The sequence below is a fragment of the Delphinapterus leucas genome, chromosome 2, assembly GCF_059928025.1.
Source record: "Delphinapterus leucas isolate spDelLeu-1000000601 "Yukka" chromosome 2, BTC_Dleu_Yukka2, whole genome shotgun sequence".
Taxonomy (NCBI): Eukaryota; Metazoa; Chordata; class Mammalia; order Artiodactyla; family Monodontidae; genus Delphinapterus; species Delphinapterus leucas.
The window spans coordinates 97,356,469-97,375,434 of NC_143130.1; the positions used below are offsets into that span (position 1 = coordinate 97,356,469).

Here is an 18,966-nt window from a genome sequence, read left to right on the forward strand (position 1 = left end):
ATCCATTGCCAAGTTCTGTTAAATATTACCGCCTAAATAGCTCTCCAGTGTGTCCACTTCTCACTATCACCAGCGCTACCTCCCCCCGTCAAGCCCTACAGCAAATGGCCTCCCAACTGACCTCCAGGACTTCTGTGCCCTCTGATCCTCTCTGTATTCAAGAGCTAAGGCGATATTTTGGAAATTTAAATCTGAACTCGTCGGTCTACCCAACCACCCTTGCTTAAGATTTTGCAGTTATTCCCAACGCTCTTAGGATAGAGACAAAACTCCTTAACATGGTTGACAGGGCCCTATGTAGATACCTCCACCCTGTCTGCCTCATGGCTCGCTTTTGCTTCCCTCATCTCTTTGTTCCATCTCCATTGACCTTCTCTAGTCCCTTGTATTCACCCTCTTCCTCCTGTCACAGGGCCTTTGCATATGCTGTGCCTTCTGCCAATTCCACTCTTGCTGGCTCCTGTACCTAGTTAACTCCTACTATATCTCCTCTTACCTTTTCTTCAGATCATTAAATACAGTTGTAGTTTTACATTTATTTGATTAGTTGGTTAATGTTTGTTTATTTTTACACTAGACTGTAAGTTCCATGAAAACAGAGACTGTGTCTTTTTTGGATCACCAATCCCCAGTACTGAGTATAATACTTGACCTACAAGAAGAGCTCATAAAATCTTTGTTAAATGAATGAGTTAATGAATGAACAGAACCCATAGACTCTTCTGATCTGGTTCCTTTTCTTGAAAGGGCTCCCAAACGCTTCAGAAGACAGAAACAGAAGAGGGAGGAAACAGCCATAATAATGCCTATCACAGAATGTAACAGGTCATCAAGGTAAGAGCTGAGTCTACAGGCTGTATTTTAGAGGCCTCCCTACCCCCTTCTTATTGCCACCTTCTTCCAAAGAGGACCAGGAAGGAAGCCACTGCAGAGAAATTCCAGGGCCAGCCTTTGACGGACAGAGCCTCACCAGGAAGGCAGGGGGGATGAGAAGGCAAAGAAAGGAAGGGAAGGGATGTCTGTTGAGAAGGGACTCTGTTTTGGATATCAGGCTGAATGTTTACATACATCATCTCATTTAATCCTCTCCAAAACCCCATTTTGCAGATGAGAAAACAGACTCAGGTTGTGAAACTTGAGGGTTATTAAACCAATGCAGGGCAAAGCTGGGTTGGAACTGGAGTCTGTCAGCCTTCCTCTAAAGCCTGGGCTTTTCCAGGCTACCATCCTGGCCTCCAGGCTTCAAACATCTCCCTCACCCTGTTAACTTAGGGCCTAAAATTTCATCATTAAAGACTCATCCGTTGGCCTGTGTCTAACACTGTCTTTTAGGAGTCAGTGTATGAAGTTGATACTTTGGAAACAGAAACTCAGCATCATAAAGGCAACCACTACAAGACCTAAAAAGAAATACATAAAAGAAAAAAAAATACATAAACAAAAATTAGAATGTGCAAAGGAAAGGGGATGAGAGAGCATGAGTGAGGGAGTTAAATCTCTCATCGTTCATACTGAGGAGAGAAGAGATACTGTCTAAAATGGACAAATTTATGATATTACACAAAGGGATAATGGAGATCTCAGGAGAACTAAAAGCAGAAGCTGCTGGTTGGGTTCCCTCTAGGGAGTGGAACTGGGGGAAGAGAGACACTCATTTTTCATTTGTCCTGAGCTGTTCATTAAAAAAAAAAAATTATAGTAGTATTCTATTGTGTAACCTTTCTAAAAAGTTTTGAAATTTTTGTTACAAAAGACTAAACAAACAAAAACACCCTTCCTTTATTTATTTATTTTGTAATTTATTTATTTTTGGCTGCATTGTGTCTTCGTTGCTGTGTGCAGGCTTTCTCTAGTTGCGGCGAGCAGCAGCTACTCTTTGTTGCAGTGTGTGGACTTATTGCAGTGGCTTCTCTTGTTGTGGAGCATGGGCTCTAGGCAAGCGAGCTTCAGTAGTTGTGACACACGGGCTCAGTAGTTGTGGCACGCGGGCTTAGTTGCTCTGCGGCATGTGGGATCTTCCCAGACCAGGGCTCAAACCCGTGTCCCCTGCCTTGGCAGGCGGATTCTTAACCACTGCACCACCAGGGAAGTCCAAAAACACCCTTCCTTTAGAATGCAGGTAGGCCTAGAAGTAATAGTCCTTGACACCTGGGTAAATGTTAGGTCTGCAGGGTTCCTCTGCATCAGGAAGGACGTGAGTCGGGGGAGGGTCATGTGATGATAAACATGGCTTCCTAAGCAGTTGCCCCTGGGGAATGGGCTTGGGAGACAAGCTCGCCTTTGCAAACACAGGGCCAGGGTAGTGCCTCTTCTCTCACATTCCTAAAGGCAGCTCATACTCAGACACAAGAGGATACTGACCCCATTAGGGCCAGAGATAACTACCCCTCTAATTATCCCTGAGGCGACTCTGCCATCAGCAGCACCACTCTCTGAGCAGGAGCCCTTGCCAGCCAGGGACCCCACTGCAGCAGGATCCATGTGACCGCAGCTTCTGGGGGCCCAGGTGGATCTAGGCCAGGAAAGTGGGACGCTGAGGGCTCTCAGGTAAGTATGACTCAGGTCAGAGCCCCGCACGCCTCAGGACCCAAGGGCCTCTTCCTCCTCTGGAGGCATGGCATCCTCTTGACCTTTGCTTGGTATATCACTCCGTCCCAGCGGCTGCAGAAAGGGAGCCCGGGGCACGGCTCAGGAGTGCCACTCACCAGCAGCCAGGAGCCAAAAGACTGGCATTCCTAGCACTAGACAAAGGCCTATTGATCTTTGACCCCCACCACTCCAGGAGCCTTGGCCCTCCCTCCTGCCTGCCTTCCTTTCTTCCCTGCTGGCCTCGCCCTCTGTTCTGTCTCCTCATTCCCTGGCTCTCTTGCTCTGACTGGCAGTTTTTCCCAGCTCCTTGACCAAACCAATCCTTCCATGCTGTCTTCAAGCCCTGCCTCCTGCACATCTCCCAACCCAAACAAGGAGAATCCAAGAAAGAAGGTCCAGTGGGCTTCTGGGAGGAGGAGGACGTCATCCACAGACTCAAAGTCCCAGTCCGACCCCTCCAAAGCGTCCAGGTCCCGGAAGCTCAGCCGGCTGACAGTGAAGTATGACCGGGGGCAGCTCCAGAGCTGGCTGGAGATGGAGCAGTGGGTGGACGCCCAGGTTCAGGATCTCTTCCAGGTGGGTAAGACACCGCGGGCCAGGGGACTGGGAGAGAGCCTGCTCTGAGGCCTCAGGAGGAGCTGGAGGGCAGATGAGAGATGCTCCCATGGAGACAAAGTTTTTCCCCACAGGTGAATCATGGGTTTGCAGTCCTGAAATCTGCCTCCCTCTGGTCTGGGCTCTGCCTCTCACTCTCTACATAATCTGGAGCAGGTCTTTTAACATCCCTGAGACTTAGTTTCCTAATCTATAAAACGGGGCTATCAGTGCCTGTCGTATCCCTTTCGTAGGACTTTTTGAGGCTCAGATGAGATAGTAGAGGAGTTATTTTTCTTTATTTTATGTCTTTATTTACTTTCAACCTCAACACACATACACGACTAGAGCGACATTGTTCATTCCTGTAGCTGTCAGCCATGTGTAGCTATTTAACTTTAAACTGATGAAAATTAAAAGTTCAGTTCTTCAGTCACACTAGCCACATTTCAAGTGCCCCATACATCCAGATGGCTAGTGGCTACCAAGTTGCCAGCACAGATACAGAACATTTCCATCATCTCAGAACAGATAGTGCTGGACTAGAAGGTCAAAGTGATCAATAGTGAACGCTAATACCAGCGCCTGACCTAGCCTTGGCCCTGGCTCTGACTGACTCCCCTCAACCCCACCCTGGGAGAGTAGCCCTTTTTTTTTTTTTACCTAGATACCTACTAATTGGGATCCTAGTGTAGTAACAAATGCTGCTCCAACAACAAGAATAACATTTGGAGCACTTAACTCTGCACTAGGCACAGTGCCCAGCACCTGACTTGTGTTATTTCATTCAGCCCTCCCCACAAGTCCATTAGGTAGGTATGGTTTACCGTGGAGGAAATGGAGGCTTAGAAATGTTGAGTAACTAGCCCAAGGTCACACCACTAGGGAGCCCAGGGACCAGGAGCTGCAGCTGGGGCTCTGCCTGTAGTGCCTGAGCATTTATTCAAGCTGCTAGTGGTTCTCCACACCTGAAGTACATCAGTAATAATCCGATGCCCCAGCTGCATTTCAACTGAATTTCAGTCTACTAGGGTGGGGCCCAGGCACTGGTCTTTTTCATAAGCTCCACTGCTGATTGTAGCGTGTGGCTGGCGAGAACCACGCACCAAGCCGGAGACCAGAGTCCTCCTTGTCCACATGCCATGGTCCTTGTTTCTCTCCTTCCTTACTCAGGTCCTGTCTTTTCTTTTGGGGGCAGCAAGGGCTTGTGATTCTTCCAGGTAAGGGCTGTGTCAGTGGTCCTGTGGTTGGGGGAGGGGAAGAGTGATGCATGTGGCCCAGGCTGTCTTGTGAGTCTCACTGTGTCATGTGTTGGTTTGGTCCAGGTGTTGACGGTGTCCCTGGCAGCATCCTGGGCCACTCGCAGAGGGGAGAGAGATGCCCTAGAACTGGGAACAGGAGAGGCAAACTTTCTTTGCCTATGTGTACTCTCGCCTTGCAGGACATCTCCGCTGCCCTTCATTCCTGCCAGCACCCTCCCTCTCTGGATCAGTTTCAATTTCAGACTGTTGTGCCCTTACATAAAAAGTCTCATATCTCACACACCTCAGGGCAAAGATCAAGGCAGGGGAAAAGCTGTAAAATAATGAACTCATAACATTGGAAAACAGGACATGTGGGAGGACTGCTCCCAGGCAATGACTGTAATAAAATAACCTGGTCTACAGTTGTCATGACAATTGTCCAAAGGTGCCAGGTGGCAGTTCCTCTTCTAATCTCTGTCCTTTTCAGCAGGAAGCAGGCAAGTGGCTGGGGAAGCCTCAGGTGGCTGGTCATCTTGGGCAGAGGTTGAGGCAACCCAGTCTCCAGGCTTACCCTGCCTCAGTTATTCCTGCATAGAGCCCCTCTCCACCCACTGGGACTCCCCACCACATGCCCACCTTGGGTAGCACCACTGGGAATGGTTCCAGGAGTGGGTTGCGTCACTATTTGTTTAGTTTAGTTTAGTGGAACCCAACCTTCCTTTGTTGGAGGACCCCACCTCTTCTCACTGGGTGTGCAGCCTGCTTTAGGGTCTTGTGAAAAGCCAAGTCTGGGTTCAACAAAACAAACTGACTTGGGGGCCTGGAGTTCCTGTTGTCCAGAAATGGAGTGTGGATTTGGCTTCTAAGCAGGGACTTAAACACTCATGAGTTTCTCCTATTTTAAGGAGACTCTTGTTTAACAATATGCCCCCCTTTTGTTACCATCCCCTATTTCCTGTCTCTTTTACAAGGCTCCTTAAAGGATTTGTACCAACTCAGAGGCTTTACTTACTTTTCCCTTTCCTATCGCCATTCAAACCACTGGATTCTGACTTCTGTTCCCACCACTCTATTGAGACCTCTTGGCACAGTCCCCAGTCACCACCTCGGGGCCAAATCTAGTCTACACATCAGCAGGGGACACTGTTGGCCACCCCAGAGTTTCCTGTAGTTTACATGATACCATGCGTTTTGATGCAGCCCTTTTGATGTGATGGCATTTTAAGAAACAATCTATTAAACTTACAACTTTAAAAATGTATTATCAGGAATTCCCTGGCAGTCCAGTGGTTAGGACTCGGAGCTTTCACTGCCATGGGCCCAGGGTCGATCCCTGGTCAGGGAACAAAGATCCTGCAAGCAGTGAGGCCAAAGGAAAAAAAAAAAACAGTATATATATATGTGTGTGTGTGTGTGTGTATATATATATATATATATGGTCAATGAAATGTGAAACAAACATTTGTTAGCTCATCTCTGAACTTCACTCGATTACTGGTTTCTATGGCAGAGAGATCAGGAGTAAGTGGACAGAGTATGGAGTGGAGCAGAGAATGGGGTCAAATCAGGCAGCATCTGTCAGGAAACCACCACATGTAATACAGAGTCACAATATGACCATACTTGTTCACCTCGGTCAGAGTTGTTTGATATATCTGCTCATTTTCTGAGAATTCAAAAAATATTTGAGGGAAAGAATATTTTGGATTATGATTTGAGCCCATATTCTCAATACCAGACTGCAGTGACAATCTGACTCTCAGTGATACACATACCCTATGTTCAATATACGTATAGTTAATGTCATAAATGATATAAAATGGTTTTGGGAGCAGGACTAATCCTTTTTTAGAGGTGGAATTCTAATCATTAGTATGTATTTTTATCATTTGGCCCCAGCATCCACCTTCTGGGATTCCAGTTACATGTATGTTAGACCACTTGATATGGTCCTACAGATCACCAAAGCCCTATGCTGTTCTTTTCTTTTCTACCAGTTTTTTTCTCTCCATGCTTCATTTTGGCTAGTTTCTTTTGCTATTTCCTCAAGTTTAAATGGTATTTTTTTTCTGTAGTGTCAAATATGCTGTTAATTCCATTAAGTATAATTTTTCTTTAAAATATTTTATTTTTCATCTCTAGATGCTTCACTTTGTTCTTTCTCATGTCTTCCATTTCTCTCATTACTATGTTCATGTTTTCCTCATTTGCTAATTCCATCATCTCTGTCATATCTGATCTGCTTCTATTAATTGATTTTTTCTCCTGCTTATAGGTCACATGTCCTGCTTCTTGGCATGATTAGTGATTTTTTTATAGATTTGTTTTTAATTAATTAATTTATTTATTTATTTATTGGCTGCACTGGGTCTTCTGTTGCTTTGCGCGTGCTTTCTCTAGTTGCAGCGAGTGGGGCCTACTCTTCGTTGCGGTGTGCAGGCTTCTCATTGTGGTGGCTTCTCTTGTTGCAGAGCACAGGCTCTAGGTGTGCAGGCTTCAGTAGTTGTGGCACACGGGCTTCAGTAGTTGTGGCTTGCGGGCTCTAGAGCGCAGGCACAGTAGTTGTGACGCACGGGCTTCGTTGCTCCACGGCATGTGGGATCTTCCTGGACCAGGGATCGAACCCGTGTCCCCTGCATTGGCAGGCGGATTCTTAACCACTGCGCCACCAGGGAAGCCCTGTGACTAGTGATTTTTTTTTTTTTTTTTTTGCGGTACGCGGGCCTCTCACTGTTGTGGCCTCTCCCGTTGCGGAGCACAGGCTCCGGACGCGCAGGCTCAGCGGACATGGTTCACGGGCCCACCCGCTCCGCGGCATGTGGGATTTTCCGGGACCGGGGCACGAACCCGCATCCCCTGCATCGGCAGGCGGACTCTCAACCACTGCGCCACCAGGGAAGCCCTGACTCGTGATTTTTGATTGGATGCTGGACATTGTGAATTTTACGTTGTTGGATTTTTTTTCTTCCTTTAGAGTGTTGGACTTTGTTCTACGATGCAGTTTAGCTACTTGTGGTTCAGTTTGATCCTTCTGAAGCTTGTTTTTAAGTTCTGTTGGGGTGAGTATAGAGTGGCCTTTAATCTAGGAAATAATTTACCCCCCAAGTAAAGCAGGGCCCTCCTGAGGCCTCTCCTGAATTCCTGTATGATCGGTGATGACTGTCCACTCTGACTGAGTGGAAATTGATTTGTGTCAGTCCTCTGTGAGGTCTGGGAAGTGTTCATCTCTGTGCCCACAGTGCCTCAGAGTACCTGGCTTTGTGAAGTTTTACCCTGTGAATGTGTATCTTGTGTTCAGCAAAGACTCAGAAGAACCCTTATGTAGATTTCTGGAGGTCTCTTTCTTCATAACTCCCTCCTCTGCAGAACTCTGGCAACTTCCAGCCACCTCAAATCCAAATTATGGTATCTGTCATATCAATTTAGTATGACCACTGTGCTCTGCTTGGGATCTCCCTTTCATTTCGTTTCTTTCCCAGGTAGTGCTGAGTTACCTGTTAAGTCTGAAAACACTTTTCATATATTTTTGTCCGGTTTTCTAGTTACTTATGTTGAGAGAATAAATCCAGTCCCTGTTACTCCATCATCAGAAGTGTAAACATCTTGTTAACTCCTATTCAGCCTTCAGGTCTGAGATTAGAGGTCACCTCTTCCTGGAAGCCTTCCTAAACCCCAGGCTTGGTTAGGTTCCCCTTCCATGTGCTATCACAGTGTCTCATCAGAGTGCTTATTGCCCTGTATTATAACTGCCATTTGACTTGTCTGTATCCCTCAGGAGACTATAAGCTTTTCAAGGGTAAGATCATGTCTGTCTGTCTTTGCTGTTATGGCCCCATCACAATGCTTGGTGCATAGCATGCTCTCAATAAATATGCATTTAATGAATGAATGCTAAATCAGATGCGCTAGAAACCAAGGAAGCAAAGGGGAAAGTCTAGAGTTTAGGGTGAAAGAAGTAACTTAGAACCCTAGCACTGTTTATTTTTAAAATGGTATAGAAGGACCAAAACTGTTAACAGTGGTTACCCATTGGCAGTGGAAGGAATGAGAGGGTGAGGCATCTTTTCTCTTTCTTTCTTTTCTTTTTTTTAAAAAATATTTTTTAATTAATTAATTAATTTATGGCTGCGTTGGGTCTTTGTTGCTGTGTGTGGGCTTTCATTGCAGTGGCTTCTTTCTTCGCAGAGCACAGGCTCCAGGTGCATGGGCCGCAGTAGTTGTGGCTCGCGGGCTCTAGAGCGCAGGCTCAGTGGCCATGGCTCACGGGCCTAGCCGCTCCGTGGCACGTGGGATCTTCCCAGACTGGGGCACGAACCCGTATCCTCTGCATTGGCAGGCAGATTCTTAACCATTGAGCCACCAGGGAAGCCCTTTCTTTCTTTTCTAAATCAACTTTACTGAAGTCTAATGGCAGACAACAAGATTTGCCTGTTTTTGAAGTGTACATTTGAATGCACTCTGCCATATATAACCACTACCCCATCAAGATATGGAACATTTCCACCATCCAAAATGTTCTTCAAAAAGCACTTACAGGGCTTCCCTGGTGGCACAGTGGTTGAGAGTGCTTCGCAACGGGAGAGGCCACAACAGTGAGAGGCCCGCGTACCGCAAAAAAAAAAAGAAAAAAAAAAGCACTTACTTGTTTTTGTTTTTTTTTAAACAGAGAGGGAATTTTTTTTAAAACAAGTTTATTTTATTATTTGTTATTTATTATTATTTATTTATTTGGCCATACCGTGTGGCATGTGGGATCTTAGTTTACCAACCATGGATCAAGCCTGTGTGCCCTGCAATGGAAGCATGGTGTCTTAACCACTGGACTGCCAGGAAGTCCCAGCACTTACTTTAAAAAAAAAATTAATTAATTAACTTATTTTGGCTACATTGGGTCTTTGTTGCTGCACATGGACTTTCGCTAGTTGTGGTGAGCGGGGGCTACTCTTTGTTGTGGTGCACGGGCTTCTCACTGCGGTGGCTTCTCTTGTTGCAGAGCACAGGCTCTAGGCACGCAGGCTTCAATAGTTGTGACGCACGGGCTCAATAGTTGTGGATCGTGGGCTCTAGAGCACAGGCTCAGTAGTTGTGGCTCACGGGCTTAGTTGCTCCGTGGCATGTGGGATCTTCCTGGACCAGGGCTCGAACCTGTGTCCCCTGCATTGGCAGGCGGATTCTTAACCACTGCATCACCAGGGATGACCCTTATTTTGGAACATTTTATAATCTGTAACAGAAACCCTGTACCCGCTAGTGGTCACACCCCATTCCCTACCACCACCACTCCCAGCATTAGGCAACCACTAATCCACTTTGTGTCTCTATAGATTTACCTATTCTGGACATTTCATACAAATTGAATCATATAATATGAAGCCTTTTGTAACTGGCTCCTTTCACTTACATGTTTTCAAGGTTAGTCCATGTTGTGGCATGAATCACTACTTTGTTCCTTCTTATTGCTGAAAAATATTGTATGGCTACATCATATTTTATTTATCCATTCACCAGTTGATGGACATTTGAATATGAATAATGCTGCTGTGAACATTCATATGGACATACGTGGATGTCTGTTTTCACTTCTCTTGGGAATAGACCTAGGAGTGGAATTGTTGGGTCAGATGATAACTCTGTATTTAACATTTTAAGGAACTGCCAAATTATTCTCCAAAGCATCTGCACCATTTTGCATCCCTACTAACAATGTTTATAACTATTGAAATTAAACAGATACTCTTTTTAAAGAACCCTAGACTGTTTCAGGTAGACCATAGTAGTTATTCAGTAACTGTTGAATAAAAGGATGAATGGGGTGGTTTGAGTAAGGTGAGGAGAGGAACTGAACATGGGAAATAGAGTGGGAGATGGGTGAACCCGACAGTTAACTGTCACCCCAGCACCAGCTAGCCAGGCTCCTCTGAGCCCCGTGTGATTCCCAAACAGGATCAACCAACTCCTTCTGAGCCTGAGATCGACCTGGAGGCTCTCATGGAACTATCCACAGAGGAGCAGAAGACTCAGTTGGAGGTAGAATGGGGGGCCAGGCCCCAGGCCCAGGGGTTGGGGGATGGAAGCTGGGCTTGGACCAAGGGGAAGCCAAGAACCCAGGTTCTGCCTCCCCATCTGTGTGTGGAGAACCAATTCAGAGGGGAGAATTCCTGGGAGACTGATTGGGGACTCGTGACAAAGTGCTGTGGCTCGGGGACCCACTCTCTGCTTTCTTCCACCAGGCTATTCTCCAAAACTGCCCCCGCCCCACAGAGGTAAGGGATGCTCTGTTAGTCTGGGGGTAAGAGGAGGCCCAGCGGGATGGCAGCTAGCGAAGAGGAAAGCTTGGTCCTGGGGCCTTCTCCCCTTCCCTGACTCTGAAGCGATGGGGTCAGGTGGAGACTAGGGAGAGCAGTGTGGTGGGTGGGTGTGACCCCATGCCTTGATCTCACCCGTGTTTCTTTCTCAGCCTTTTATCTCTGAGCTGCTCAGTCAACTCAAGAAATTTCGGAGACTCAGTCGGCCTCAGAAATAAGCCTTGTGAGACTACCTTCATCAGCTTCAGCACTGCCAGGTCTGCCCTGAACCCCTGGATCCTGGGCTGAGAGGGAAACAGCTCCTTGGGACACAGACAAGGAACATGGAGAGTGAGGAGGGACATTTGGACAGCCCCGTCTATGTGCAGTCACAGCTAATTCCTGTCAGCTGGGCTTTCTGGGAGCCAGTCATGGCTATGGCCCAGTGCTTTCCTCGGCAGCCGAGTGAATAAAACCTTGAGGAGCCCCAGCTGAATGGAGTGTGGAGCATATCTGTGCTGAGGGATGGAGGAGGGAGGGATTGAAGTGTTATACCATAAGGCCAGCATCCTGAGTCACTAGGCTGCATCCACATGCCTCACCCATCTGTCCATCTATCCATCCATCCACCCAGGGCTTGAGAATTCAAAGATAAAGGTCACAGTTCTGCATCAGAGAAATTACCATCAAGCAAGGCCTGGAGGCCAAGCAGAAGGCACCTGGCTAAGAGACACAGCATCCTGACATCACCAATAGGAACCCAAGTGGCAAAGACCCATAGGAGAGGTAACAGGAAGAAAACTAGCTGGGTTTGGGGGCCTCAGGGAAAGCTAAACCCTCTTCCCTCACTAAATGATTCAGGAGACCTCAGGCTGAGGACTCTTTCTCGAACCAGCTCCAAGCCAGAGGCAGAAAGAGAAAAAGCAGGGGCTAAGCAGAGGGGTATAAAGGGTATAGGCTCAGAGGCCAGGAATCAGGTCAGAAGGAAGTTGGTGGGAACAGACACTGGGTCTGAATGGCATGTGGGTTGGGACAGGAGCCCTGGAGGTGGCATCCTTTAGGAGTAAGGCAGGAAGCAGGGTATGCATTCACTGCTCGTGCATGCAGTGTTTGAGTATGGTGGGGCCTGGGGGCTAAGCTGGGCTGCCCAGAGCAGGATGCACAGTTCAGTTCAGTTCAGTAGTATGAATATTCATGCCTACTGCGTATGAGGCCACCAGGATGGGTGGGACTGTTCCTGCCTGCAGAAGCTTGCAGGACGGCTCAAGCCTTTTCCTCACTCTACAGGACTGGACTTACAGCCTACTCTGCTCTTGCCACCTCTCCAAGGCCTAGGCTCAGGGCCCACAGGGTTCTATAGATAAAAGATGCTGGGTCCAATGAATCAACATACTTTATTAAATGCTCTAAGTGCCAGTAGAGGGCCCTGGACCCTTAAGCAAGTTTCAGGACTCCTCCTTGGATTCAGGCTGGTCTTTCCCATCATGCCTCTCACTCCTAGTCCAGACTTCAATGCTGGAGGCTCCAGACTTCTGCCTTCCCTCTGGCTCCTCCAGTCATCGTCTCCAATGGAGAATCCTTCCTCCTTCCAGGGACGGAGGCTCAGGAAAGAGCGCATTCATAAGCAGTCTAGCCTGACATGTTCTCCCATCAGATGCCCTGGAGGGCACCCCAGCTTGTGTGACTGCCTGTAGGATGGCCTTCCCGGGAGGACCAGGGTTCCCTCAGTGCTCTCGGCTTTTATGCTGGGGGTGGTAGGCAGATGTCTGGTGCTCTTTAAGTTCAAAGGCATCATGGCCTTCCCTGTGGAGCACAGATAGAGGTCAGGGATCACAGGTGGCCCTGCAACTCTCCCAGCCCCAAAGAACATTCCACCTGCACCCACCGGAAGCAGCGGACACAGTAGAGGTCTCCGTCACAGCTAGCACAGCGCAGGGTGGCATCCTCATTGCAGATGCAGCACCAGGGAAGCTCCTCTTCCTCAGCCTCAGGCCTGGCGGCCACGGCCTGAACATTTGGAGAGCAGGGAGGAATGGGGGACATAAGGTACCCGATGGGGTCTGGGAGGGCGGCTGGAGGAACAGTCGGCCAGGCAGGGAGGGTGGCTGTGGTGGCGGCCCGGGGGTCTGTGTCTGGGGTTTTCCTCACCTCAGGCTCTGCCCTGCAGGATTGGGCTTGGGGTCGGAGAGCTGGCTCTGCAGGGATGTTAAAGCCACTTGCCTCATCCAGGGCAGCTTCTTCAGTGAGCTGTGGACAGGGCGAAGAGGTACAGCTCCCCACTCCAGGCAGCCCCGCCAACACACAGTATTTCTGCGCTCTGTGGCCTTAGCTCTCAACCCATCTTCCTTTATGTTGTCTGTGGCTGCTGAGACCCCATCTCAAGGGCCCAGGGGCAGGTCTGTGTCACAGGGGCAGGGGGGCCCAGCTAGAACAGGAGCTGCACAGTGACTAGCCATCGAGCCCCAGAGCGGAGGCAGAGTGAATGGGGTCAGGTGAGTGGTGGGGCAGTGTGGCAGGGACAGGACAAGGGGTGGTCGGGTGGGTAAGGCGGGGCCGACCTGCTGAAGGACTCTCTGGATGGCTGTCTCCTCATCCTCTTCGTCATCACTGTCTGGAAGGCGGTAGTCCTGTAGGGTCACTTGAAGAGGGAGAGACGGGAGCAGGGGAAGAGGAGTGAGGTTGAGAGCTCACCTGAGTGGCTGTACTTCTGCCCCCAGCAGAGGTTTGGTTTCCAGTGGCACGTGTTCCAGAACTGAGCAGCCTTTGCAGCCATTCTGATCAGACCCTGCCCCACCATGCTGGGCTGGAGGGCATGAACAGAAGGCTCCGTACCTGAAGGGACCCAGGGTCCCCTGCCCCCTGATGGCTGCCACTTGTTCCTCATCCACTGCTTTGCCCCAGCACCTTCCTCGTGGTTCTGGGTGGAGCTTGATAGACCCCTGGGCACAGGGACCCCCAGCCCCTGACTCAGCCTGGCAGGGAGTACAGCCACTGTGCAGTTTGGCCTGAGGGTGAGAGTGGGGAGGACTGCCCAGTGGACATGAATGAGTGGCTGCTCCCCAGCCTCTACCTCTATTGGGGTCGCGTCCCTGCAGCACGGCTAGGCGCTTGGCGAGGGCCAGGATCCGCTCCTGCCTTGTGTTCTCCTCCCGAAGCGTGACTGCTGCCTCAGCCAGCAGCCTCCTCTTCTCCTCCTCCAGGGACCAGGTGGCCTGTCCCTTGCAGCTGGTGCTCTGGGCCCCTGGGTCCCCCCGGTTGAGGTCATTCTGGATAGAGGCGGCTGGAAAGAGTGATGCATTCAGGGAGGCAGACATTTCAGGATCTCTCATCAGAAACCACTGAGCCCGTTTCTCAACGTTTTAAAAAAAACACAGATTGGGCTTCCCTGGTGGTGCAGTGGTTGAGAGTCCGCCTGCCGATGCAGGGGACACGGGTTCGTGTCCCGGTCTGGGAAGATCCCACATGCCGCGGAGCGGCTGGGCCCATGCGCCATGGCTGCTGAGCCTGCACGTCCGGAGCCTGTGCTCCGCAACGGGAGAGGCCACAACAGTGAGAGGCCCGCGTACCGAAAAAAAAAAAACAAACCCACAGATTATCAGCTTTTTGTTCAACAATAGCTCCTGTGGTTTATTTCCTCCATTATCCCAAATGTAAAAAACTAGTAATCTTAGACATTTCTTTTTCAATTATATCCATCCCACCTACCTGATATTTTAACATGCTGCCCTTAGGGTGGTTGCCCCATGGTATGAGAATCACTGCCCAAAAGGAGCAGGATATGGGGAGGTCAAGGTCCAGCCAGGCTCTCTGCCTTACAGGCTGGAATCAGCATTTCTAGGGAGCAGCGCAGAGAGGACATGAGGGAAGCTGAGGTCTTGAACGTCACTAGGCAGGAAGAATTTTACCAGAGTGGGTGTGGCTCTGACATGGTCCCCTTTAGCTCAGAGTTTCAGAGTAAGATGTTTGAAGTCAGTCAGCTTTGGGTTCAAGTCCCAGCTTTGCTACTTAATAGCTGTGTGACCTTGGTCAAGTTCCTTAAGCTCACCAGGCCTCAGTTTCCTCATTTATCAAATACGGATAATAACAGTTATTATAGGATTACTGAGGCTATTCAGTGAGATTGTATCTCTAAAGCAGGGTTTCTTAATCTTGGTTCTATTGACATTTTGGACAGGATACTGGCATACCTTGTTTTATTGAGCTTCGGTTTATTGCGCTTCACAGACACTGCCTTTTTTTTTTTTTTTTTTACAAATTGAAGGTTTGTGGCAGCCCTATGTTGTCAGATGATGGTTAGCAATTTTGAGCAATAAAATATTTTTAAATTAAGGTATGTACATTGTTTTTCTAAACATGCTATTGTACACTTAATAGACTACAGTATCGTGTACATAATTTTTACACACACCAGGAAACCAAAAAATTTGTGTGACTCACTTTATTGCAGTGGTATTCAACTGAACCTGCAATATCTCTGAGGCCTGCCTCTAATTCTTTGTTGCGGGGTTGTCCTGTGTATGTACGATGTTTAGCAGCATCCTTAGCCTCTGCTCACTAGATGCCAGTGGTACCCTATGAGTTGTGACACCCAAAAAGTCTGCAGATGTTGCCAAATGGGCCCTGGAGGGAAAATCATCCATGGTTGAGAACCACTGCTCTGAAGCTTTTGAACAGCAGTGTCCAAAAGAATTTTTTAAGATGATGGGATCATTCCATATCATGTCTGTATTTGTGCCGTCCAAGATTGTAGCCACGAGCCACTTGTGGCTACGGAGCACTTGAAATGTGGCTGGTACCACTGAGGAACTGAATTTAAATTGTATTTAATTTCAACTAAACGTAAATAGCCTCTTCCTCCTCTTTATCATCGTCATCATCGTTGTAGAGAACATTCACTAAGCATTTACTATGAGCCAGGCAGGGTCCTAAGCACTACTGGATTAGCTCATTTCCTCCTCATGACTTCCCTGTGAGGTAGGTCTTACCACACATTCCTCCATTTTACAGATGAGGAAAGTGAGACTTAGGTCAAGTAACGTGCCGAGGGTCACACAGCTAGTAAGTGGTAGAAAAGGGAATCACTGTCTGAGCCTAAAGCCCACATGCTTATCCACTAGGCCTACACTGGCTCCCACTGGAGTAAACACTCAATAAATGGTAGCCTTTGTAATGTTGACTATTCTCTGATTGATGTTCACCTCCCAGAGCGTGGGCAGCAGAGCCTCTCCCACCTGGGGAAAGAGTCAGGGCAGATCCCTGGGGGAGCTAGGTGGAGAAGATACCTGGGCCTCCTCGTTCCCAGCTCTCATCAATAGCCACCTCCGCTGCTAGCTCTGTCAGCAGATCCTGTGCCTGCTGGGCCTGGGTCCTGGTGTCTGGTGGCTGATGTGCCTGCTCAGAGGAGGGAACCTCAGTGGGGAGCAGCGTAGGCAGGAAGCCACACCATAAGGCTCAGAACAGTTTTAGGTCAGGGGTGGATGCTGAGGAGTTCCCAAAGCTCAGGGAAAGGGGACAATTCCAGAGCCCACATAATCAAGTAGGTCTGGCAGTCCCCAGCAGGACCAAGGGGCCACTCTTTCCTGCCCCACCCAATCCTGCTGCCTGTCCCTGGTTCCTTGGTCTGGCAGCAGGCCTCAGGAGCAGGAGGTACTCCTGCAAAGTATCTAAGCATACACGTATCTGGGCTTCTACTGGGTCCTCGTCCCAGGGCCTCCATCCCTCCAAAGCCACAGCACTCACCAGCTGGGGGGTCTGAGAAGGTGGAACTCTGCCCTGCAGTGAAGCAAGCCGTGCCTCCATCTCCTGGGTGGAAGGGATGGAACCCTGGGGTGCATCCCTCAGTGCAACTAGCCTGGCTTCTATCTCTGCCTGCGAGGGCACTGACTCTGCAATTGGCATAGAGAAGCCTTGTAAGATCCAGAGGAATCCTAGTCCCACGAGCCCTGAATAGTGTCTTTTCCACCCTGTCTGCCCCCACTCACTGGGCTTGTTCTCCTGGCGGAGCCGTGCTAGGCGCTCAGCAATGACTTGGTCTTGCTGGGTCAGTCCATGGCTCTGGGGAGTGTTGGGCTTCTGCTTGGCTTCCAAGGCTGCCACACGCCTGGCAGGATATGAGATAGAGGCTCTTAAAGAATGCAGAAGGGAGGGGTGAAGGCACTCACTGTTTCCCATTCAAATCATTTCTAGGCAGCTAGGGAGGCCTCCAACAGACAATTTTCTGTGGCGCTTGCTCCTGTCACCCTGCAGCCCAACCCAGCTGACCGACGGGAGAGTCCAGATGAGAGGGTGAGGTCTACCAAGAATCTTTTCTGGGGAAAGGACTGGTGAGCTGCTTTCTAAGCCCAAGAGGGCAGTCAGGAGCCTGAAAGGTAGATATTTTCCTGATCCTGTGCTCATTTGATCTGTAGGCTGGGAAGAGACTCCTACCCTATGGCTCCCTTGTCCTTTCCCCATCCCCATTTGTCTCTGTCCCTTCAGCACTTACTTTTTATAGTTCTGAGGTGGTGACCACTTGGAGGCATTGGCAGGAGCAGATCCTCTATAGAGAAGAAATCTGGTGTCAGAAGTCACCTGCCATCTGCCTGTCAGTGTCCCCCACCCCAAACACTTCCTGGGCTGACCTCTAGACATAGAGCACAAGGCTGTGAGGCCTGGCCATCTGCCTGCTGCCATGCTTGGCTGAACCCTCGACCATATTGGCTTCTCACCTGGTCAGAACCTCATGGCACTGCTTGCAGACTTTCTGTTGGGTGTTTCCAGCCCGGGGAACCGCTGCACTGAAGCTAAGGCAGCCGGAACAGAAGGCCCGGCCACAGTTCTTACAGCCGTACTACAAGAAACATGAAGCAAGGGGTCTACCTCTCACCTGCCCCTGCAGGCTCCTCCCTGGGACTCTCCAAACACACACAGAGAGCAGACACTGGAGTTGTGACCAGCTGCTGGGAGGAGGATGAGGAGTGGGGCCCCTAAGGACTGGGGAGAGACAGGGGTGGAGGGTAAAGCGATTCCTCAGTCTCCAGTATTCTATTCAAATCTCGAAAGCTTCATGCAAAATTCCCATGCTTTCTACTCTGTCTTCAATTCCCTGACACTGGAGTGTAAAAGACAAATAGGCAAAGCCCCATGCTTCAGGTCACTGACTCTTCAAAAAGGAGAAACAGTGCAGAGCCCATGCCTTCTCTGCTCTGGCAGAGATGAAAGGAGGCTTGACTCAGAATGGGATGGTAACAGTAGCAGCCTCCATTTATTAAGCATTTACTGTGTGCCAGGCACTAAACTCAGTACTTAACTTTCACCACCTGATTTAATCCTCACAATTTATACACACTATCTTACTTATTCCTGATGACCACCATTATTATTCCTATTTTAAACGGGGTCAGAGAGGTTACACGACTTGCCCAAATCAAGGTCACCCCATGAATGACAGCAGAGCTCAAATTTGGATCCTGACCACTTTGACTCCAAAACCCAGGTTTCTGAGTGCTACATGGATCTGCTTCCCTACCTGCTATTCATTCATCATATCTGGTTCCTATCTCCTGGTCACAACTGAGGCTGAGGAAGCCTGCAGTTTACCAGGGAAACTTGGCAGGTCTGGCCTGAGGACAAGTGAGACTTTGCCATGGTGCCCTGGGGCAGGAGAAAGGGCAGTAATCTAACTCAAGAAACCGGGGAAGGGCTTGCTGGTGACGGTTTCAGAGCAGAGAGAGCAAAGGGCATGGTGTGATGGAGAGTAGGCTGTGGAGAAGCAGGGTGGAGGGAAGGAAACAGCCGGATCCTACACTTGGCAGACAGAAAAGCCTAGATTTCCAAAAATGACAGGAGCCCAATTTACAGTTTATGGGGAACTCTCACCTCCAGCACCTCACTGGACCCTCACACCAACCCCGAAAGCAAGGGAGTGTTAGCCCCACTTTATAGAAATGGAAACTGAGGCTCAGTGACTTCATCAAAACCACACACCTGGAGAGGGCCCGTAAAAACAAGCCTGCGAACTGCAAGTCCTGTGCATTTCCCTCTACTCCGCGCCCTCCCTAGCCCTCTAGCCCCCGGGGAGAGAAGACTCGCCTCCTTCTTGAAGAGGGTGAACTTGACAGCGCAGCCGTAGCACCTATTCTCCATCGTGGTTGCCGGCGCGGCGCGGCAAGGTCGGCGGAGCTGAGCTCCTGCGGCTCATATCCGGGACCCCGTGCACCCTCACCCAACCCCGCCGTTACTCTCCACGCCCACTCGCGCGAGCCAACCAAGACCTC

At 49.4% G+C, this 18,966-nt stretch overlaps 2 protein-coding genes across 6 annotated transcripts in view; one reads left to right on the plus strand and one right to left on the minus strand.

Moving 5' to 3' along the window:
- The window catches only part of PPP1R14D (protein phosphatase 1 regulatory inhibitor subunit 14D), a 20,744-nt gene extending 3,290 nt beyond the window's left edge, over positions 1–17,454 (plus strand). For 2 of the 3 annotated variants that reach the window (XM_022587437.3, XM_089907352.1), the window contains exons 2-6: positions 748–834; positions 2,931–3,165; positions 10,371–10,454; positions 10,658–10,690; positions 10,885–17,454. In XM_022587437.3, coding sequence (XP_022443145.1) covers positions 748–834; positions 2,931–3,165; positions 10,371–10,454; positions 10,658–10,690; positions 10,885–10,950 — 505 coding nt within the window. In that variant the 3' untranslated portion in view covers positions 10,951–17,454. Of the gene's footprint in view, positions 1–747; positions 3,166–10,370; positions 10,455–10,657; positions 10,691–10,884 lie in introns of all 3 variants that reach the window. The other variant, XM_022587438.3, reaches the window with a different exon arrangement.
- On the minus strand, positions 12,087–18,950 carry ZFYVE19 (zinc finger FYVE-type containing 19). 3 transcript variants are annotated; one of them, XM_022587440.3, is made up of 11 exons: positions 18,782–18,942; positions 17,419–17,540; positions 17,196–17,249; positions 16,693–16,811; positions 16,451–16,596; positions 15,994–16,102; positions 13,782–13,991; positions 13,270–13,349; positions 12,860–12,958; positions 12,597–12,718; positions 12,087–12,514 (listed from the first exon to the last, which is right to left on the minus strand). In XM_022587440.3, the coding sequence occupies exons 1-11, from the start codon at positions 18,833–18,835 to the stop codon at positions 12,436–12,438; spliced, it is 1,194 nt and encodes a 397-aa protein (XP_022443148.1). In that variant the 5' UTR covers positions 18,836–18,942; the 3' UTR covers positions 12,087–12,435. The 3 variants fall into 3 exon arrangements, 2 of the variants coding, with proteins under 2 accessions (XP_022443148.1, XP_022443147.1); XR_002646585.2 differs by lacking the exons at positions 12,087–12,514; positions 12,597–12,718 and having other exon boundaries at positions 12,916–12,958; positions 13,270–13,991; positions 18,782–18,950; XM_022587439.2 differs by lacking the exons at positions 12,087–12,514; positions 12,597–12,718; positions 12,860–12,958 and having other exon boundaries at positions 13,233–13,991; positions 18,782–18,950.
- Between the last annotated feature and the right edge of the window lie 16 nt (positions 18,951–18,966).

What these genes read in the sequence shown, in the direction of transcription:
- ZFYVE19 (XM_022587439.2), bottom strand. Translation starts at nt 18,835, where the DNA reads ATGGAGAATAGGTGCTACGGCTGCGCTGTCAAGTTCACCCTCTTCAAG. An exon ending in TCACCCTCTTCAAGAAGGAG is followed by an intron (nt 17,541 to 18,781) that starts GCGAGTCTTCTC and finishes TGTTTCTTGTAG; the next exon opens with TACGGCTGTAAGAACTGTGG. An exon ending in CTGGGAACGAGGAGGCCCAG is followed by an intron (nt 13,992 to 15,993) that starts GTATCTTCTCCA and finishes CACTCTTTCCAG; the next exon opens with CCGCCTCTATCCAGAATGAC.